Source organism: Octopus sinensis, linkage group LG1, assembly GCF_006345805.1.
Source record: "Octopus sinensis linkage group LG1, ASM634580v1, whole genome shotgun sequence".
NCBI lineage: Eukaryota > Metazoa > Mollusca > Cephalopoda > Octopoda > Octopodidae > Octopus > Octopus sinensis.
Genome location: NC_042997.1, coordinates 178,178,671 through 178,202,369, shown reverse-complemented (window position 1 = coordinate 178,202,369; position 23,699 = coordinate 178,178,671). Strand labels below are relative to the sequence as shown.

At 37.6% G+C, this 23,699-nt stretch overlaps 1 protein-coding gene across 2 annotated transcripts in view; it reads left to right on the top strand.

Annotated features, from left to right (window-relative positions):
- Positions 1-22,573, top strand: part of LOC115209365 (serine-rich adhesin for platelets) — an 82,178-nt gene extending 59,605 nt beyond the window's left edge. The window contains exons 3-9 of one of the 2 annotated variants that reach the window (XM_029777751.2): positions 3,189-3,351; positions 11,158-11,295; positions 13,306-13,417; positions 14,152-14,283; positions 16,405-16,509; positions 18,239-18,421; positions 20,217-22,573. In XM_029777751.2, coding sequence (XP_029633611.1) covers positions 3,189-3,351; positions 11,158-11,295; positions 13,306-13,417; positions 14,152-14,283; positions 16,405-16,509; positions 18,239-18,421; positions 20,217-20,776 — 1,393 coding nt within the window. In that variant the 3' untranslated portion in view covers positions 20,777-22,573. Of the gene's footprint in view, positions 1-3,188; positions 3,352-11,154; positions 11,296-13,305; positions 13,418-14,151; positions 14,284-16,404; positions 16,510-18,238; positions 18,422-20,216 lie in introns of both variants that reach the window. The other variant, XM_029777743.2, reaches the window with a different exon arrangement.
- Positions 22,574-23,699: the final 1,126 nt, after the last annotated feature.

Here is a 23,699-nt window from a genome sequence, read left to right as displayed (position 1 = left end):
TAAATTTTCAAACTTTTCTCTTCATTTTTAAATATGAAATATTTCAGTATTTACATTTACTGTGCTTCTATCAGTATTATGTCTACATCCAGAAATGTGTCACCTGATAGTGAATGGTTATATGCCCCTGTATTTTTCAGACTATCAACTTCGTCTTCTATTTATATACAGCAACAATTTAATTTATTATATACGAACAACTTTCTCAATTATATATCTTGACCTCTTCATCTTCTATAAACCATTAAGCTTTTAATTTCCTGTATATCCTCAACCTCTCCATCTACTAAATACTATACTACCAACTTTACTAACCACTTCAACTTTTACTCTTTCCTTTCCTTTAGTTAACTGGAGTTCTGTATATACATATATATATATATATATATAGGAAGCAGTGAATAAACTGTCATCTAAATTATGCAAAAATGAAAATAACACTGACATCTCATTTTAACAGATATATTTACCACCTCAGGTGTCGCAGATGGTTAATAGAGATTGTAGTTCTACCAAATTATTATCTGTTGTTATATTTGGGGCTGGTCATTTTTGTTGTTGTTTTTTTTAACCAGTGAACCATGTGAATTATATACTTGTTCTTCATTACTTTAGTTTTGCTATTCTTATTTTAGTGTCCTTTGCCTGGAAATCTTTCATCATTCATCATGAGGCCTCTTCAGTGACTCTCCATTTCACATGCCTCCTCCTGTTCTGTTTGGTCCATCCTAATGGACTAAACAGAACACAAAAGATTTCTAAGCAAAGGGTACTGAAATTAGAATAATAGTAAAGCTAAAGTGAATAACAAATGTATTGCATGTGTGTGTGATTAATTGGCAAACAAAAATGTGACCATCCCCAAATATAACAATATCTGTTTCATCACAGGATTTCACATCAAGAATCTTACAAAACGTAAATTATTACCATTAAGAAATAATTATTGTTATTAGTAGTTCATAGGCGTAGGAGTGGCTGTGTGGTAAATAGCTTGCTTACCAACCACATGGTTCCGGGTTCAGTCCCACTGCATAGCACATTGGGCAAATGTCTTCTATTATAGCCTCAGGCCAACCAAAGCCTTGTGAGTGGATTTGGTAGACGGAAACTGAAAGAAGCCCGTCATGTATATGTATGTATATATATATATATATATCATCATCATCATCATCGTTTAACGTCCGTTTTCCGTGCTAGCACAGGTTGGACGGTTCGACCGGGGTCTGGGGAGCCAGGGGCTGCCCCAGGCTCCAGTCTGATCTGGCAGTGTTTCTACAGCTGGATGCCCTTCCTAACGCCAACCACTCCGCGAGTGTAGTGGGTGCTTTTTACGTGCCACCTGCACAGGTGCCAGAGGGGTCTGGCATCAGCCACGATCGGTTGGTGCCTTTTTATGTACCACTGGCACAGAAGCCAGTCAAGGCGGTGCTGGCATCGGCCACGTTCGGATGGTGCTTTTTATGTGCCACCGGCACAGAAGCCAGTCGGGGCGGTGCTGGCATCGGCCACATTCGGATGGTGTTTTATATGTGCCACCGGCAAAGAAGCCATTCGAGGCGGGGTTGGCATCGGTCACTTCGGATGGTGCTTTTTATGTGCCACCGGCACAGAAGCCAGTGGAATACATAAATGTGTGTGTATCTGTGTTTGTACCCCCAACATCACTTGACAACTGATGCTGGTGTGTTTATGTCCCCATAACTTAGTGGTTCGGCAAAAGAGACTGGAAGAATAAGTACTAGGCTTACAAAGAATAAGTCCTGGGGTTGATTTGCTTGACTGAAACAAGTAAAAGAGAGTAGTGATATTAGAAGAGCATGGTGTTATTATTGGTTTTAGGTCTTTCTCAAGCCTACTGGTGCATCAAGCCTTGCTCAAGAACACAACACACACCCCAGCTTGTGAATTGAAACCACAACCTTACAATCTTGAGTCCAATACCCTAACCACTAGGTTATGCAACTTTGCAAGAATCATTAGCACGCTGGGTAGTATTTCATCCGTCTTCACATTCTGAGTTCAAATTCCGCTGGGGTTGACTTCACTTTTCATCCTTCCAGGGTCGATAAGTATCAGTTGAAGACTGGGGCTCATCCCCTCCTCCAAAATTGCTGCCCTTGTGGCAAAATCTGAAACCATTATTATTAACAAGATTTAGACTAGATGTTCTGCAATGTTTGGAATGCATGGATCAGTTGTACAGTTTATCTTTCTGGAGTCAGTAAAATAACGGCTTCAAATTTGTAGACTAGGGGAGGGGGTAAATTAATTACCTCAACCCAGTGCTCAACTGGTACTAATTTTATTGATCCTGAAAGGGTAATAGGCAAAGTCAGTCTCCACAGAACTTGAACTTGGAATGTAAAGAGCCGAAAGAAATGCTACTAATTATTTGGTCTGTCATACTAACAATTTTTCCACCTTACCGCCTTAGGAGTCAGTAAAATAAGTAGCATTAGTATATTGGTATTTTATCAATCTATTATGCTACCTCTTAGTAATCTATCAGCTGATTACAAAAAAAGTGGCCATTATAACCAAACACATTAGTATGGGGAATGTAATGTTGGAATCATTGAACATATACTCTTTTACTTGTTTCAGTCATTTGACTGTGGCTATGCTGGAGCACCGCCTTTAGCTGAGCAAGACTTATTCTTTGGAAGCCTAGTACTTATTCTATCGGTCTTTTTCGCTGAACTGCTAAGTTACGGGGACATAAGCACACCAGTATCGGTTGTCAAGCAACGTTGGGGGGACAAACATATACATATATACGACTGGCTTCTTTTAGTTTCCGTCTACTAAATCCACTTGCATGGCTTTGGTCGGCCCGAGGCTATAGTAGAAGACACTTGTAGAAGGCTATAGTAGAAGACCAAGGTGCCACGCAGTGGGACTGAACCCGGAACAATGTGGTTGGTAAGCAAGCTACCTACCACACAGCCACTCCTACGCCTTAATATATGTTTGACATCCTGAAAACAACCATGAATATCCTTACCTCCTATTTCTTAACCTACTAACATTCTGATGTTACATTCTTATGTATGAAATTTATTGTATATTTGTTCAGAAATCTTTTATTTACTGTTAATAACCATTCTCTCGTCTTTCTTTTCTTTTTTCTTTTTCTTTTTTTCTTTGTGTGTGTGTGTGTGTGTTTGTGCATTTTCATATGCTAGTGATATTCCCAGTTCACAAGAACCAATCTATGAAGATATCGACAGGGTCCGATTAGACAAATGCACTGCTGACAGTCCTGGTGACAAATGCTGCTGCACCTCTGCTTCCGACACCGATCACAAGACAGACTCGCATGCTTTAAATATGCAGCATACTAGTAAGGTAAGTTGCTGATAACTATGTTTTATGAAATATTTGAAAACATCTACTATTGCAGAAACCATATAATTATAAACAGAGAATTTCTACACATGACAATTATCTACTGAATGTACATACTTGCAGCTATTTAAAACTAACCAGTTATTCTTACCTCTCTCTTTAATTTTACTCATGTTATTTAGCCATAGGCCGACCAGTTCCATCAACAAAAATTTATGATCAGAAGGCATTTCCTCGCTTGCCCAAGTACTGCGTTATTTATGCCATTATCCATTGTGTCATTCTTTTTCTAAGGTGGTAGTGTGGTTTGATGGAGATTTGACTGTTATTTCTAGAAGGTAGGACAACTGCAGAAAGAATCTCTTTCTATTTCGTACCATTACAGTTCCGTTTGCTGTTGATCTTTCTAACATTCTTGCATTGCTATATACACATGGCGAACTAGATAAAGACTAAGGTTAGTTAGGAATTTAACATTTCCAGCAACTGCCATTCACCTGAGAGTAAGAGAAGAAAGCATTAGGTCCTTCACTCTTCACAGCAACTGAACTTAGCAAACTCTTCCAAAATTAGTTCAAACAGGACTATGGATTGATTGTTGGTTATTAACCCTTTTGATACCAACCCAGCTGAAACTACCTCTGACTCTGAGAACAAATGTCAGATCTTTTTGGTTTGAACGGCAGTTTTTAACATAATTTCTAGGTAACTAAAAAATTTTAAACTTCGCATACTGGTAGAATGTGTTTATAAAACATCTTTTTCTCTTGGCTTTATTGAGAAAATTCTATAGTTTGTAAGATATTTGTTGTTTTTTTTCTTCAATTTCTGCAATTTCAACCAATCAATTATGTCTATTCAGGTAAAAAAAACATTCTGTGCTGTATGAATATGTCCCTCGTTTAAGAAACAGATTGGGTTTATTTACATTTCTGAAGAAAAAAAAGATACCCTTCCCCCACCCCTAACTAACCCTAAAACAGATAGAAATGTAATAGATCGATACTAGGGTCATAATTATGGGTGACAATTTCATATGACACCGCTAGAAAAAACTGCCGTTCAAACTGAAAAGATCCCAAATGTCTTGTTTTCAAAAGTTCTGAATTAAAATTTTTCTCCAAACCTTAGACACAATTTATGTTCCTTACACTAGCTTAATCTTTATATATAAATGTCAAGTTGCGTGTCTGTCTCCTACGATTTAGATTCCTAACTACTCCCACATTTTGCGGTGCAGTTTAACCAAAAGCGGGTATCTTATAGTCGTGATTCATATCAAGCCCTTCTGGGTATTAGCGCGCGTCTACGATGAGTCTACAATTTTAAAAAAAATTTACCATCATTTTTTTCCATTTTAATGCATTTTTTACGCTATTATATAAGGGAAGTAATTCTCTAAAAATGTCTTCGATGAGTCAACGATTTAAAAAAAAATTTACCACCATTTTTTTTCCATTTTTAATGCATTTTTTGCTATGTTTTGGCTATAACTCTCTAAAAATGCTTATATAGTTATTTCCCTTACAAACCCGAGCAACGCCGGGCGATACTGCTAGTGATAACTAAATTATTTTGCTAAATTCTTTGTCATATTTAAAATCAGTAGAAAGAAACACAGAGCATCTCAACAGAAATATGATAACAAAAGGGTTAATGCAGATCATAGCTAGTTTCCAAGGGCTCCAGATTTTACCAGTATTAGGTTGCTAATATTTTTTGCTACTCACAAAAAGCCATTGAGACAATGCTTAACAACATCTCTTCCAACATCTGAACAACATGATCATCATCACCATCATCACTTAACAGCCACTTACCATTTTTCCAAGCCAGCATGGATCACACAGAAGTCATTGAGGCAGATTTTCTATGGCTGAATGCCCTTCCTGTTACCAACCCTTACCCATTTCTAAACGAGGTAATATTTCCCTTGGCCAGACATCTTTTTTTGTGGAAAGACTAAAAAAGAAACAACACTTGTATGGCAGTGACACTTGTTCAGTCATCACATGATGTCAAGTCAAAGGTATACACACATACAAGCTTCTTACCCACACAGCCAATCTGCACCTAGAAGATGAGATAGATCTACCCTCGGAGAGGAAGCTAGTATCTCACAGGTAACTTCTCAAACAGCACAATCGATAAAATAAGATCTTACAGAATTGTCTTTCTTGAAGACAATGAAACACCTGCTGTGACATATGAACTCTTTTACTTGTTTCAGTCATTTGACTGTGGCCATGCTGGAGCACCGCCTTTAGTCGAGCAAATCGACCCCAGGACTTATTCTTTGTAAGCCTAGTATTTATTCTATCGGTGGAAGTTATTTTGGTGTGCTTATTACAGATAACTAATTATCTGTATATTATCACCATCATCATTTAACATCCATTATCCATGCTGGCATGGGTTGAACAGTTTGACAGGAGCTGGCAAGGCCAGGAGCCACTCCAGGTTCTGTTGTCTGTTTTGACATGGTTTCTACAGCTACATGGCACTAGCACCAACAGTCACAAAGTACTTTGCAAAACAAAAATCCCTCAACTAGGAGGGTTGGAGAGGAGAGAGTAGTATTAAGTGGGTGTGGCTTTGTGTCAGTTGAGAGGTTTAAGGCATAGATGGGACAGATATAGGTGTCTTGCTGTAGTGTAGATAACATGGATATCCCAGTTGGAAAACAGGAGAGAGTGAGTTAGAGACTAAGATACAGAGAGCAATAGTGAAAGACATAATGGCGAAAATGTGTTGGGACATACCCTCAAGAGCACATTGGGGGTGGTGAGAATAGGTGTAGTGATATAGGGGCTTGTGTATATAAAGGCGGTGAGCTTGCAGAACTTTTAGCTGGATGCCCTTCCTAATGCCAACTACTCTGAGAGTTTAGTGGGTGCTTTTTACATGCCACTACCACGAGGGCCAATCAGGCAAGACAGGCATCGACCATATTTGAATGGTGCTTTTTACATGCCACCAGCACAGGTATCAATCATACTCAAATAGTGCTTTTAACATGCCACTGTCACAGGTGCCAATCAGGAAGTACTGTCATCAGCCATATATATATATATATATATATATATATATATATATATACACATACACACACACACACACACACACACACACACACAGTGTTTAGGAAATTACTTGATACAGTTATATTTAGAGAAAGATTTTTTTCAGAAAGTGAAGATAAAAAAAAAAACTTTTTAGAGATTAGAATGGTTCTAACCTTTAGGAAGGAATTTCACAAATTGTGTGGAGGCTTTAATAATGTGTTAAAGCCTACACACAATTTGTGAAATTCCTTCTTAAAGGTTAATACCATTCTACTTTATAAAAAGTCTTTTCTTAATCTTTTTGAAAATATCTTTCTCTAAATATATATTTATATCATCATCATCATTTAGCGTTCGCTTTCCATGCTAGCATGGGTTGGACGATTTGACTGAGGTCTGGTGAACCAGATGGCTGCACCAGACTCCAATCTGATCTGGCAGAGTTTCTACAGCTGGATGCTCTTCCTAACGCCAACCACTCCGAGAGTGTAGTGGGTGCTTTTACGTGCCACCAGCACAATGGCCAGTTAGGCAGTACTGGCAACAGCCACTCTCGAATGTTTTGTTCACATGCCACTGGCACAAGTGTCAGTAAGGTGACGCTGGTAACGATCACACTCAAATGTGCTTTTTACGTGCCACCAGCACGGTGGCCAGACAGCTGCTCTGGCAGCGATCCCACTCAGAAGAAGCTGATAGTGCTCCATTGGCACGATGCCAGTCATCGAATTTGGTTCAATTTTGATTTCACTTGCCCCAACAGGTCTTTGCAAGCAGAGTGTAGTGTCCAATGAAGGAAGGTTGGCATGGGTGCCAGTCATCATATATATATATATATATATATATATATATAATATTCTGTGGAAAACGTACAGAAATATGTTTGTGTTCTGTGCTTTTATGGGTTTGCATGTACCTTTGTCTCAGCATCATGTAATGGTTATAAAAATGCAGGCAATGTTGTTTGCTGCCTCTCATGGAAAACACATATGGCTAAGGGGATACACACACACATACATGGTATGGACTCCTACATTACTTTGACAAATGTGGTTTTATCAAGACCCAGTTATACAGTGTTCTTACAAGTCTATGGAAATGACCATCAATCCATGACCACCTGTGTGCATGGTCAAAGCTGAAAATCTCTTGTAGCATCCTTGACCTATCTCTGTTGCCTCTTTCCCTATTGCCACTAGACTTGGGAAGCAAGTGAGATGGTGTTTGTACTTGTGTCTTGGTTCACTGAACAACCTGCACAATGAATGTTATTATTATAGTGGATATGGTTTATGCAGAGCCTGTCCCACTCTTTTCTCCTTCAAACTTGCATCAGCCTGATGCAACAGGTGCTACAAGCCCAGTAGTTATCAGGATATAGGATTTATGTGGGCTTACCATCTCTTAGATAAACAATTAAAAAGCTGAAAGTCCTCATTTGCCTGGGCTCAATAGAGTGCCTGTGAGTGACCTTTTGTGACATGCTTATTAACCCATAACTGGGACCCCTGGTAACAGCAACTGCTATGGGTCATAGTAGAGCCAGGGACTCGATGCAGAGTAGAACTGGGGACTCAATGCAGAGTTGAACCGGGGACTCAATGCAGAGTAGAACCGGGGACTCAATGCAGAGTAGAACCGGGGACTCAATGCAGAGTAGAACCGGGGAGTCGATGCAAAGTAGAACCGGGGACTCAATGCAGAGTAGAACCGGGGACTCAATGCAGAGTAGAACCGGGGAGTCGATGCAGAGTAGAACCGGGGACTCAATGCAGAGTAGAACCGGGGAGTCGATGCAAAGTAGAACCGGGGACTCAATGCAGAGTAGAACCGGGGACTCGATGCAGAGTAGAACCGGGGACTCGATGCAGAGTAGAACCGGGGACTCAATGCAGAGTAGAACCGGGGAGTCGATGCAGAGTAGAACCGGGGAGTCGATGCAGAGTAGAACCGGGGAGTCGATGCAGAGTAGAACCGGGGAGTCGATGCAGAGTAGAACCGGGGAGTCGATGCAGAGTAGAACCGGGGAGTCGATGCAGAGTAGAACCAGGGAGTCGATGCAGAGTAGAACCGGGGAGTCGATGCAGAGTAGAACCGGGGAGTCGATGCAGAGTAGAACCGGGGACTCGATGCAGAGTAGAACCGGGGAGTCGATGCAGAGTAGAACCGGGGACTCAATGCAGAGTAGAACCGGGGACTCGATGCAGAGTAGAACCGGGGAGTCGATGCAGAGTAGAACCGGGGACTCGGTGCAGAGTAGAACCGGGGACTCGGTGCAGAGTAGAACCGGGGACTCAGTGCAGAGTAGAACCGGGGACTCGATGCAGAGTAGAAGCAGGGACTCAATGCAGAGTGGAACCAGGGACTCAATGCAGAGTGGAACCGGGGACTCGATGCAGAGTAGAACCGGGGACTCGGTGTAGAACCGTGGCTAAATGCAATTTAAGCCATACCTAGGACATTCATAGATGGACAGACTGGTAAACAACAGAAAATTATAAATTTTATGTATGAACCTTAATTTGCTTTCACAGCTGTTTCAATTGAATAAAAACATAGCATTTATATAATTAAGCAATTAACATATGTAATTGATTAATTTAAAAATGGTGGGTTACTCATCTGATCAGCAGAGAAATATAAATTTGTGTGTGTGTATGTATGATAGGATTCTAGAAAGTTTCGTTCTATTATATTTTACTCGAAAGTTTTGGTAGAAAACACCTGGACAAAATGCCAAGCTCTGGGGTTAAACTGAACTTAGAATCACATGATTACAACTCAAACTCAACCACACAACCATTTCTGCATATATATCTATCAAATATTCCTTATGTTATTGTTGTCAAGTCAATGGGGGAGAAAAAAAACAGGACAGCAAACCACTGAATTGAATATTTTTAGTGCTATTTGCTTGCATATTTCAAAATATTCAGCAGTCAAATCTCAATAGTTATTCCTGGGAGGAATAAAATGAATTACCTATTTTTATTCTAGCAGCTATACTTTCAGAACAACCTTCTCAGCTGCTAATTAGGTCAGCTAGGCAACAGAAACCATCTACTGCTTTTAAGGAGCCTCCAAGGCATTTGAAAAAATCTATTTACCCTGTGTCTTTAGTGTTTATAACTCCTACACAACTTCCACATACAAAGACTAATTACTCTGCTAATTCTCCTGTGATTCCACTACACTTCTTCTGTGTTCATAGCTTGCACTTCCTGTCTACATCTTTTCTAAATACCAGGCAAGGCCATTTACCTGATGGGAATAGAGTTTTGTCTGTTGTCTTGCTTACTAGAACTTTAGTCTTTACCAAGTTATGTTAACTTTAAGAACCTTTCATTCCAAGTTTTGCTTCTGTATCTGGAATTTCCTTTTGAATTCTTCTGTGGATTCTTCTATGAGAATGGGGTCATCACCATACAGTAGTTCCCAAGAGCAACTGGTTTTAAATTCTTGTGCTATGGCCTGGAGGACTATGATAAATAAGAGAGAATGGAGAATTGAGCCCTAGTGAATTCCAACCTGTGCTCTAAATTCGTCACTGCACTTGTGGTTAACTCTCACTTTACTGACAGTACTCTTGCATATGACTTTCACTAGCCATTCATCTACCCATAGCTTCCTCAGAGACCATCTGATTGCAGAGTGAGGGACTTGGTCAAAGACTTTCTCCTGGTCAGTGCTGTACCTGGAATTCATCAGGGTGCTGTCCAACATGTCTGTTGAAGTCAATGTCATTCATGATTGAGACAATCTGCAAAAGGACTTCATAAAATTGGTCCTTCTTATCATCTGCCAGTCTAGAGTGTGGCATATAGGTAGATATAAATGTAACTGTTAATTTATCTAAGATTAGTTTTAGCTTGAGTACCACACACTCTAATTATCTCACTTTATCTACACATTTTTCTGCCAAAAATATGCTTACACCATCACCCCCACTTCTGTCTACCAAAGGAATTTGTACCTATGTTCTTTGCTTATGAAGAACCTAACAAAGGCTCTCCTCCATCTTACTTTTTGCACATAGCACACATCTTCATACCTCCACTCTAGCATTTCAACAATCTAACTGGTCCTGCCTTTCTTTGTGCTGACGTTGAGTGTGGTGACCTTAAAAATGTGAACTTAAAAGGAATAGTAAACATTTGGGGCACTGTTGTCAGTGCCTATAAAAAACAAGATTTGTGTGAACATCTGCTAACTGGCAGATGGCTCTTGTTTATTTAATTTATTTATTCTAATCAAGCAGTTACTACACAGTGAATTAGAATTTCCTTAATCCTACAAACCATTCAGGGCAAGTTGGAAGAAGGAAGGGAAAAAAATGACAAACTGTAAGTGGAGGAAGTTAGGGTTTCTGGCTAGCCAGAAGAGAGGAGTGAAGAGGGTACATATCATCATCATCATCATCGTTTAACGTCCGCTTTCCATGCTAGCATGGGTTGGACGATTTTGACTGAGGGCTGGCGAACCAGAAGGCTGCACCAGGCTCCAATCTTGATCTGGCAGAGTTTCTACAGCTGGATGCCCTTCCTAACACCAACCACTCCGAGAGTGTAGTGGGTGCTTTTTACGTGCCACCGGTGCATATATATATATATGAATGACATTTCTTTATTTTTTTTACTTTTATTTGTTGCTTATTATTTCCGTATTGCACCACCCCCACCTGTCACTGCCTCTTGTATCCCTGCTTGTACATCATTTTTACTGTTATTTCTTGTGACAGAAGAACCACTCTATGAAGTCAAGAAGATCTAGTGTAGAACGTGTAATGATTTGGGATGAGAACCAAGCTTACCATAGACAAGTGAAACGGTCAGAGACTGAAGTTTCCGCATGTGGCCCTATTGCTGTCCTTAACATGTTGGTAAGTTATTCAACCCTATTACTTTTTCTTTATGTTTTCAAATATACACCCACTGTCTTCTGTAATATGTAAGTTACTGGCCAACATACTACATCATACATACAAAATAATTCTCAAATAATTGCTATTTCATTCTAATCTGGAGTAAGAAAACAAAGCCCTTATGGTAAATGCTAACAAATTTTCAAAATAAAGGAGAGAAAATTTCAAGAATTCAAAACAGGAATTTTCATGCTTAACAGGGAAAAAAAAATCTGAGCTTAGATCAGGTGGCAGCTGCAGATGTGTACTTCAGCTGTGAAGTTTAGTCACAATGAAACTGCTTTGATCCAGTTAAGAGGGAAATTTCAGTTAATTGTAAAATTTTTGTGTACTTCATCATTTAGTATATCATCCTTTAATTCATTTATATGAATTTTTCCCCTTAAACATATGTTTGTATTAAAAAAATGCTATTTTTTTTATATATTATATTTTAATTTAAACATGCGTGTTTGTGTATTATGTTGTATATTTTTATATAAATATGTTTGTCTCTCTCTCTCTCTCTCTCCATATATATATATATTAATATAAATAATATATAAATATATGCATATATACATTCATATATGTACATACCTACATCTATATGTATATACACATGCGTATTTGGGTACAGGACATCAAAAAAACGTTGAACACAAGGAGAAATGAAAACATAAAAACAAAAGCATAGAAGCGATCTTTTTTTGAACAATGAAAAAATACAAAGAAACAAGACATACAGCATAAAGACTATTCCCCTTCTTCAGTTGTCCCTGTTTCAACTACTCCACGTTTCGAAGGCAAGGACAAAACATGACTTCCTTGAAACAGTCCTTCCCGCAAAGCAAATTAAATAAAATTTGGGATTTTTTTGTGGAGGGTGAAAGTGGTAACAAGAACAGGACAATGAGAACAAAACAGTAAAAACAATAAAAAAATAAAAACTGTAAAAGACAGAACAATGAGAACAAAACAGTAAAAAGAAACAGTGAGGGCTGTTAAGCCAAGATGATGGAAAAATTATTCTGAACGCTTAGGAAGACGAGCTTATGAAAGAGAGTATAAGCACGTTTAGTCTTTACGAAGGTTGTGGGTAGAAAGGTAGTTTCTCTTTTGTCACGTGTCAGCGACGAGAGAGTCGAGGAGGAGGAGTGAGAGAGAGGAAACAGTGAAGGGGAGAGGAGATATATACATGTGTGTTTACTGTCATTTCACAGTATTGCATTAACGCCATTATCTTCTTGTATGGCACAGAAGGCAGATGTGAAATGATAATGATCATGATGAGTGGAAGAGGCAGGATTACTTCTCTTTTTTAGTGGAAGACGTTGAGGAAATGGTTTGAGAAGAAGTCTACAGTTGCTGTTTCCTCACTCTGCCTTTTCTACCTCTTCTGTTGAGCTTATACCATCTCACTCAGGCATTCCCAACTCACTCATCTTAATTTTCCTCTCTTGTTATATCCAATGCCCAACCCCAGACTCTGCACTAAACACTATACTCAGTTCTTCATTCCAGTTTTCCTTTCCAGAATGTTGTTCCCTCTAAAGCTCCCTCCTTACTCATGTTTTTCCCTAGTGTTGGTGACATTCAAAATTTCAGTAGGAACATTAATAACCTCAATCTTACTAGTCAAAGTCCTTCAGACCCGACTATTCAAAAAATGAGGAAAAAAAAACAACTAAAGATTGTAAAACTTCCTTCCTGAGGCTGCTTACAATAAGTGTTGTGAGGCCTTCTGGATGAAGCATAAAGAGTTAAGTACCTTCCCTAAATATTTTACAATAACCTGGTTGGCAATAAAAACTGCTAAATGAGATGGAAATCAGTCTTAGTCTGTTGTGACATGTTTCCTTATATTTTAATGTGTTACAAATGTTGGGGTTTTTTCTTTTCTTTTTTCTTTTTTTTTTTACCTCTATTATTACGCAGAATTTATATTAGATATTTTAATTTTATTTATTTATTTATTACTTCTGCTAGAATGCATTTAATATCTTATTGGACAAACCTAAAGTATTAGAAAAGGCTCCAATCAATTTGAGAGACTCCACAGCTCCAATTCCACAGTACTTATTTTCTAGAGCAAAAGCAGGTAAGTAAATTTTTTGTAACACTCAGAAACTACTTGTGAGGTGTTTCAGTACCAAATGATACCCCATGAAATTTAGTTTTAAATTATTAACATTAATGTGAAATAGAAATAGCTTTTTTTTTCTTTTTTTTCTTACAACTAATAAGGATTTCTAGCCCAGGCAAAAGGCCTTACATTTTGGGAACTGGGCTTAATTTTAATTGCATCAACCACAGGTACATGTTTCATACATTGTTATAGCAACCCCAATATAAAAGGCTGAAGTCACCTTCATCAAGATTTGAACACAGAATGTAAGAAAGCAAAGTTAGATTCCACAAAGCACTTTTATCTGTGTCTCTACTGATTCTGGCAATCCACCATATAACAAGTTTGTTATAATTCAATTCATTTCAGTATTAAAATTTTGTTTTATAGCCAGATAACTTTTTCTAAATAAATTTCACTATCCAAATGTGACATGTATTAGGTACCACTAACAACAGAATGTAAGGCTCTGGCCTGGCAGTATCTTTACCTCATAACCATTGCATTTATTTTCTAAGTCTATAATCAAACAACTTATAAAGTCAACTTTCAGAAAATATTCTATAGTTTATGGAGATACCTTGAAATGTAGTAATAAGTAAAAGTATTATATTTTTAATTTTATGATTTCTTTTCCGATTTCTTTGTCCATCCTCTTCCATTGGTTCATATTCTGTATTTCTGTGTTTCTCCTCTTCTCTATCTAGGAACTACTGCTGAGGATTTAATCAAGTTTGTTGAATCTTTGACAAATGGAACCATTAAAGGGAGATTTTTTGATTTCTATCCACCCCGTGATGTTCAAGTTTTGAAATGGCTTGGAGAATGGATTAAAAAAGGTTGAAATGAAATTTTCCTTCTCATGGATTTCTTAAAACTTGTTTTATTTGCTGAAATAATTAGCATATTCATATTAACATCTCTCACATTTTTTTTTGTATCAATGATTAAAATGCTAAAAATTAGATTATTTAAATTCTTTAAAAAAAAAAATTAAATTTCATCATCATCGTTTAACATCCGCTTTCCATGCTAGCATGGTTGGATGATTTGACTGAGGTCTAGTGAACCAGATGGCTGCACCAGACTCCAATCTGATCTTGCAGAGTTTCTACAGCTGGATGCCCTTCCTAACGCCAACCACTCCCAGAGTGTAGTGGGTGCCTTTACGTGTCACCGGCACGAGGGCCAGTCAGGTAGTACTGGCAATGGTTACGCTCAAATGGTATTTTTTTATATGCCACTTGCACAGGAGCCAGTCCAGCGGCACTGGCAACGACCTCACTCGAATGTTTTTTTTTTTTAAATATCCCCATTTGGCCTTTGATATTTGTTTTCCCATTGTCATCATCATCACATGTATTCTTCTGTTGTTATGGGTTCAACAGTTCTGCATCTGATCCATGGAGTTGACTGCTCTCTGGTTGGACTAATCCCACTTGATCCACAGTTTCATCAGTTTATGTTCTAATAAATTATGTACCTTTACTAAGTTTATTATGTCTATTTCTACCATTTCTCTACTTGAATCATTAGTCCATAACTACAGTAACGTCTCTTGTGTCACGCTAGTCAGTCCAGCTTCAGCAGACCTGTGGAATGTTGATAGTTTGTTGAAGAATGAGACCACAAAATCCAGCCCTCCTATTTCACATCTCTATCATACTGCACTCAAAACCACACTGCACTTTGCAATGTACAGTGGGTTTCTAGCTTTAGTACAAAGCCACAGATTTTTATAGGAAAGGATATAGTTAGTTGTACACTGTTCACTTCACTTCACTTAACCCTGTAGCATTCAGCTTACTCTGTCAGACGTAATGCTTATTTTTAGGATGACATTGTAGAATAGGTGTAAGAGGTTAGATTTGACCAGCTTGTGCATAAAATAGGTAGAAAATTTGGGCCAGATATGGATACTTTAATTACTGGTGAGTTCACTGCCATCAATTCACCATAAAGAAAGTTCACCTTGAGGAAAGTTCACTGCAAGAAGAGTTTACCAAGAAAATTATCCATAGTATCTCACCATTAATAGTCAAAAACTATTTTATTGAAGAAAAAAAAAAAAAAGTGAACTGATGACAGGGAACTTTCCCTGTGGTGAATTGATCACAGTGAATTTTCCCTACGGTGAATTTTCCCTGCGGTGAAATGTTGACGGTGAACTTTCCCTGCAATGGATTGTTGACTGTGACCTTTCCCTGTGGTAGATTGATGACAGTGAACTTACCTGGACACAGGCTGGTTTAAATGCTAAAGGGTTAAGCCTTTCATTCCATATGGAGCACAGGCTAGCAATAACTTTTCTTCACTTTTCTCTACTTCAAGCTTTCTGTTTTTATCCAGATGGACCCCTCTGGCCTCCAGCTGTTTTTAGTGAGTCTGCCTCCAGCTGTTTTGAGCTCTCTTATACCTCCCTTGCGGATTCATGTCAGAACATGACATGTAAAGCAGGAGATCCTTTTGGATTTCAATGCAGCTGAGAGGTGGCCTTCTTTTCCCAGGTTTTGTTGGCTTTAAATTAATATTGACAACTTTGCTTATTTTTCTTGGTAGTATTGTTAGGAAGAGGAAGTCTATTTTAGTCTGACCTCTAACTTTTGACCTGTGCAGCTTTGGAGGCCCTCCCAGCTGCTTGCTATCTGCTGGTATAGCTCTCATGGTCATTGAAACAAACAAGCCAACTACACCGTAACAAAGAATGGCACTTGTGGTGGATGCAATATGTTACTGGTGTTTATTTTATCTAGCATCCAGCTTGGAGGGAGGAAAAGCAAAGTCAACTCAAATGGGATTTAAACTCTGAACTGAGAACAGGGCATTTAGATCACACAGATCTTATAACTTAAATGTGGCTGGTACTCTGTGATTATACTATTAAAGTTATATTATTATTATTATTATTATTATTATTATTATTATTATTAAAAAAACCATTTGTTTATATTTTATTTCAGATGCAGTACCTATTGCTACTTTAAATATCCAAAAGGCAGTTCAACCTGGCTGGGCGATCCCAGACTCCTGGCATCATCAAATGATCTATGGTGTTAGTTCAAAGGGTGAGAATACTTATTGATTAGTTCATTTGTTCATTCATGCACTCATTTTGCAACCTTTTCCTTGTTCTGGTACACATTGGAAATGGTACTTTATCTCAGGTAGTATTTTACAACCAGATGCTCTTCCTGTCTCCCCCAACCCTTGCCTGTTTTGCAAGTATATTATTATTACTCAAGCTTGCGGTTCACTGAGTATGATATATAGGCGGTAATTTAAATCGATGCTGCTTCAGTTGCATTTTTTTTTTTTTTTAAAGACCCCCCCTTGGTCATGAATGACCATGGGATTGCACCTAGAAAGTTACCCTCCTAAACACAAGTCCGGGCAAGGTTGTTTATGGAAGACCAGCAGTCGCCCATGCATACCAGCCTCCCCTCTCCACGCCACCAGTGTTATCCAAGGGAAAGACAAAGGTCGATACAGCTTGGCACCTGTGACGTCACAACTTATTTCTACAGCTGAGTGAACTGGAGCAATGTGAAATAAAGTGCCTTGCTCAAGAACACAACACGCAGCCCGGTCCAGGATTCGAGCTCACAACCTCACGATCGTAAGCTCGACGCTCTAACCACTGAGCCATGCGCCTTCACTTTCAGTTGCATAAACTGGATTATTTATTCAACCCAGAAGCCACTTTCAATACCAGCGAATGTATTGTTGGAGTTGACAGATCTCGCCTTGGCATGTAGCTACAAGTACATGTCAATAATAAGGCCCAAGAAAGCCAAAATGCATCTGACACTGTTGCTATCCATTGCTAAGACGATTTTTCTTCTTTCTCTGATATACATTGCATTTTTTAACACAGCATTTTCTGTAAGAGATTTTATCTCAAATAAAAAAAAAACGCAATAATTTGACTGTCAATGATATCATCGTCATCATCTTTAACATCTGCCTACCATGCCAGCGTGGGTTGGACATTTTGACAGGAGCTGACCAGGCAGGAGCCTGCACCAGACTTTTGTGTCTGTTTTGGCAGGGTTTTTACAGCTGGATGCCCTTCCTAACACCAACCTCTTTACAGTGTGGATTGGATGCTTTTTACTTGGCATCATATATATGTATATATATTATGATACAAAGGATAGCTCACACTTCTATAATTTAAGAGATGAGGGTAGACGAACATCGCAAAGCTGTGACACGAGGAGATATTCATAAATCGGGTATAGCTGATCATGTGAGATGAAATTAAAATAATAGACAGAGAACACCACTGAAAAGTATGAAAACTAAAAGCAGCAGCACATATGCTAGAACACAACAACCTCCTAAGCAAACCGAGTGCAGATATTAGCAGCATATGGGAACCGGTATTAAGGAAGGATTAGAAAATATTAGATTTATAAGCCCTAAAATTCACTTTATTAATTTCCCACAGGCATATGGCATAGTGGTTAAGAGCACAGGCTACTAACCCCAAGATTCCAAGTTCAATTCCAGGCAGTGACCTGAATAATAATAATAATAATATTGAAAAATACCTTAGGAATGAGAACCCAGATTAGAAATTTCCCCAAGACACCTGATAAAGGCTGGAGGGTGTATCAGCCGAAACATGTTAACAACAAACAAGATGAGGACAAATATCCATCAAATATAAATAATGTACAAAAGATAGCTATTTTGTTTGTAGCATTCACGTTAAATAATTTTGACTTTTACTATTGTTTGTTTTATTATTTTCCTTTTTATTTTAATAAAATGCGAACACTGTCATTTCAGGTGCTTACATGACAAACCCTTTGAAATTGGTGAGTGAAAAACATTTAATGCAACAACTAACAAGTGATAGGGTTCTGTTGATCAAGCGACAAGATATCATCAGCCGTTTCCACGAAGACACTAACTTGTCCAATTTAATGTGTCATGATGAACCCCATCGGTGGAGAACTATGAATGTATTAGGTACTGTGCTCTGTTTTTGGACCTTTTAATTTCTTTCCTGATTTCATAATGGTTGGTTCATTGGATGCATATTGCCTTGCTCAAAATGTTCAATATAAATGCGAGAATATGTGTATGTGTGCATGTACGTGTATACATGCCATCATCATCAGTATTATTTTAATGTCCACTTTTCCATACTCACGTGGTCAGACAAGATGAAAGGTATTGATGGTGGTGGTATCAGAAGTCTGAATGGTGTGTTGTGGTAATGATGGTGATGGTTGAAAACAATCAGCAGAAAAAGAGAGAGAGAGGGAGAAAGAAAGAGGTTAGATAGTAAAAAAAAATTGAACTGACCCCCTGCTGCCTCCCTCAATGGGAAGACAAAAAATGTTGCTGATCCTGCAGCTTTGCAATAAGTTCCAAGTCGAAAAATTATATATGTGTCATAAGGCGGCGAGCTGGCAGAAACGTTGGCACGCCAGGCGAAATACTTAGCAGTATTTTGTCTGTCTTTACGTTCTGAGTTCAAATTCCGCCAAGGTAAATTTTGCCTTTCATCCTTTCGGGGTCGATAAATTGAGTACGAGTTGTGCACTGGGGTCGAGCTAATCGACTACCCCCTCCCTGAAAATTTCAGGCCTTGTGCCTAGAGTAGAAAAGAAAATTATATATGTGTCAGTCATTGAACTGCAGCCATGCTGGGACACTGCCTTGATGGGTTTAGTCAAACAAATCCATCCCAGTTCTTAGTTTTATGTTGTTTTTTTTTTAAGTCAGCTACTTATTCTATCAATCTCTTTTACCAAACTGCAAAAAGTTAAAAGAACATAAACAAACCAACACCAGTTGTCAAGTGGTGTTGGCATAACACACACACATATATATATATACAATGGACTTTCACATAGTTTTTATCTACTAAGTTCACTAACAAGGTATTGGTCAACTCAGAGCTACTACAGAAGTGACTTGCTCAAGGTGCAGTGCCACACTCTGGTACTGAACCTAAAGTCACATGTTTGCAAAGCAAGTTTCTTAACATCACAGCCATGCAGTCCCATCACTCTACCTGGCTTACTGACCCAGTGAGCAGGTTTCAGTTCCCCTTTTTAGTGCTTTCTCTTCAAAAGTGTTACTAATAATTATGAAGAGTATGAATGTCACACAATCTCATTTAACTACATTATAAATTCCTTGCAGAACCTTGTAAGAGGTGCATATATTGCAAGTATTTGCTGTTTAACCCCAGGTCAGCACTGTTATCGACAGCATCCCACCTGTGACCATCCAGTTTTTGTTCAGGCAGCTCTCTCTTCTTTTTTTTCTTTTTATTTTTTTTTTTCCAAGATATCATCAACGTCATCATCAACCATCCATTTTCCATATTGGCATGGTTTGGAACGGCTTGACAAGAATTGGCAAGGCTAGGGTCGTGCTAGGTTCCATGGTCTGTTTTGGCTTGGTTCCTATGTCTGGACACCCTTGCTAGTGCCAGCCACTTTACAGAGTGTACTAGGTGCTTTTTACATAGCACCAGCACCCACATCAATGCCTTTTGTGTGGCAACTTGGTTTTAGAATCTCAATTCTGTTGTGGTGGGTGGGTCTTCAATGTAATTTGGAGGGGATTTTGCTGATAATTCTAGCAGGTCAAGCAATCACATAGTAACTTCATTTGCTTGATAAATAGTTTATTTTTAGTAGGTGGGCTGCATTATCCAAAATGTGGATTTTACCCCTACTGGCAATATTTCATATTTAAATTCTGTTTGTTTGTTTGTTTTTAAATTCATTTATCCTTTTTCTTTCAGGTCAAGTAGTCAATGTACTTCGTGAAGCTAGCATGCCTCGCGTCCCTGGCTATCGACCACAACTTACTCAACACATCCGTATTCCAGCCGCCTATCGCGCTGGTATCACTCTATTTGTGCGTGCAGACATGGACGTATATCAGCATTTAAAGCATGTCCCGAACCTGCCTCTTCAGATTAACCTTTCACGAGAGCTGCTGCCGCTCGGCACCGAAGACAGTAATGGCATGGACGACCCGAACAGCTGCAATAGCAGTGGCAGTTGCAGCAGCAGTAGTGGCAGCTGCAACCAAAGAACAAGTAAAATTGATGGTTGTGATGGTAATGATAACTGTACAGACTTTAACAATGAAAGCTCTGATTCTGCCACGTCGACACTAGCTCTTCCTTCCCCTCCTCCTCCTCCTGTAAGCAGTTCTGCTGCGGCCGCTGCTGCTGCTTCTTCTTTTGTGTCCTCACCAATCACACACCTCCATGATTACACAACAGGTAGACAAAGATATCTTGTACATGGTTTCTCGCATAGAAATAATGTTTACGTCCATTATTTCAAAAGTTAAGGTCTGCATATTCTCCTTGTTGGACATCTCTTGTTTGCATGCATCTTTCATATACTGTATGTATGTATGTTACTATGGCTATGTTTGGATGTCTTATGATTGCAGCAATAAATATATTATCTACCTGGCTTTTGAGGTTTGAATAGATTGACTTTACCTATATTCAAACTAGATAAAACGAAGAAACAAAATGTTCACAGTGGCAATTTAGTTTTCAGCTGTTGTTTGTTTTTTTTTTTAACCCCACTTTCTTTCTTTTTTTTTTTTTTTAAATTTTCTAAACTAATTTCTGTATCCTAATTAGTATTCCTTAACACTTGCTTGTTGAAAAATGGAAAGCTAAGATAAACGATACAAAATAACTACTAAATCTACTAAAATCCAAGAAACAAAAGCTACAACCAAAGATATAAACTAAATTCCTGGAGTTTCCTTCTTTTCTTTTTTTTTTTTAAAACTTCTTCTTAACAAGTATTTTAATTCTCCTTTATTTGTTAACTTGTTATGTTTTTAAAACCTAGTTACTTTGGTTGACCACATCTTTTGATTCCCAACCCGCCACCTCTTATTGTATACAGTTTAAAACTATGCAATTGTTATCAGTTGTTGGTAACAGCAGTTTTACCTACAACTGAAATACTCTATCGTAAATGTGCAATTTTCTGCTGTTCCGTAAGAAAAATCTATCTTTCATTCCTAATTTTTCATTTTTTTTTTTCTTCTAATTTGGATCTTTTTTTTTTTTTTCTCCCCCGTGGTTAATTCTAAAAATGAATATTGACTGTGATAGAAAATGTTTGCTAATTAGTGCTTATCTCTTTTGGAAATATGTATATTAGAGAAGGTACACCTGTATAGCAAATGTTCAATTTATCCTTTGGCCCCTGCAGCCAAAGGGCAAGCAAGCAAGTAAGGCCCCTGAACAGCCTATAAGTAATAATAATAATAGAAATAATAATATATAATAATAATAATAATAATAATAAAAACATTTGCAGAGAGCAACATTAAGGACAATTAATTAATAACATATGGATTTTTAATTTAATATTTTAAAACTTTGCATTGCTACTAAAATCAACTCATGTTATGGTTTCAGAGTTACCATTTCTTGGAGTCAGTTCTTGTCTGCAGCTGTGGCACCCAACTTAGATTTATTCTCTTAGGTCAGAGAACAAGTATTCAGTCCGTCAACAGGTACATTAAACTGAAAATGTATTTAATTAATTGGGTTAAATTGCTGTGAGTTCCAGACAAGGTTTTTGTATGTAAGTAACCCACTGACTTCAGTCCTTAAACATTTGATGGATGATATACAAGCAAAACTAAACCTACTTGATCCTTTTGGTATAAAAGTCCCTAAGACGGTCTCTGGCTCTACAAAACAAAAACCTCCCATTTTAAAATGTTCGTATTTAAATAAAAGAAAAAAACCTTCCAACATAATTTTATATCAAAAAAAAAACTTTCAATAACTGATGTTCTAAACATACCCTAATAATGTAAATTAATTTTTTTTTTTTAATTCCTGTAATTTTTTTTCATTATTTTCAAAATTAATTGAAGCATATAGGGCAATGTGTTTTGTTAGAAATATGGCCACAAAAGGGTAATACATAAAATTTAAGTGAAAGCTAGCAGGTTTTGTTAGCTTTCCGTTTATGCTCATTTGAAACCTGTAGTCCTGACATCCTACACAAGATGATAGGAATGATGATGCATTAAGGCAGCCAACTTCGTAATTTCTGTAACATACTTCAATAAATCAAACCACTTGATTTATGGTTTAAACACTCAGCCTATTGTGTCTTTTGTATGATTTCATTATTCTGGAAGTTACTCTATTTAATATAATTTATCAGTATAAAAAAGCAAAATGTTATTTTCATTTCGATTTTTAGCATAATTTCCCGTCAATATTTTCTATTAGTTTTATTTCCACTATTCTTATGCTATGGACTTTGTGTTTGCTATGCTCTTGAACAAGGTACATAACTCTGTTTAGACTAATTTATTTGCCTGAATATAAGCTGTTATATTCTGATTGGATCTTTTCGGTTTGTACGGCAGTTTTTAACATAATTTCTAGGTAACTAAAAATTTTTTAACTTCGTGTACTGGTAGAATGTGTTTATAAAACATCATTTTCTCTTGGCTTTCTTGAGAGAATTTTGTAGTTTGTAACATATTTCGTCTTTAATAACCCTAACCCTAAATCTAAAATAGATTGAAATGCAATAGATCGATTCTAGGGTCATAATTATGGGTGACAATTTCATATGACACCGCTAGAGAAAATGGCAGTTTTTTCTAGCGGTGTCATATGAAATTGTCACCCATAATTAGTTAGGGGTGGGGGAAGGGTATCTTTTTTTTTTCTTCACAAATGTAAATAAACCCAATCTGTTTCTTAAAAGAGGGACATATTCATACGGCACAGAATGCTTTTTAACTCAATAGACGCCAGTGATTGGTTAAAATTGCCCAAATGCAAGAAATTAAAGACGAAATATGTTACAAACTACAGAATTTTCTCAAGAAAACCAAGAGAAAATGATGTTTTATAAACACATTCTACCAGTATACGAAGTTTAAAATTTTTTAGTTACCTAGAAATTATGTTAAAAACTGCCGTTCAAACCAAAAAGGTCCTTCTGATTTCACAGTTGAATTGTTATGATTAAGGGAGAACAGCGTAAAAATAATTAAGTCAACAAATAAACAACTACACTCATGTTAGCACAATGAAATGAATGTCAAAAAAAAATCTTTTTTATCTGTGAAGAACAATACCTACATAAATAAGTTACCAAACATTAACCTCTCAACTTGTGACTTCATATCTCAACGAAAATTTAACGTTATGTTCTATAAGTAATATGACTAACTTTATTTTATTTTTCAAAAATTATTGTAACTTCTA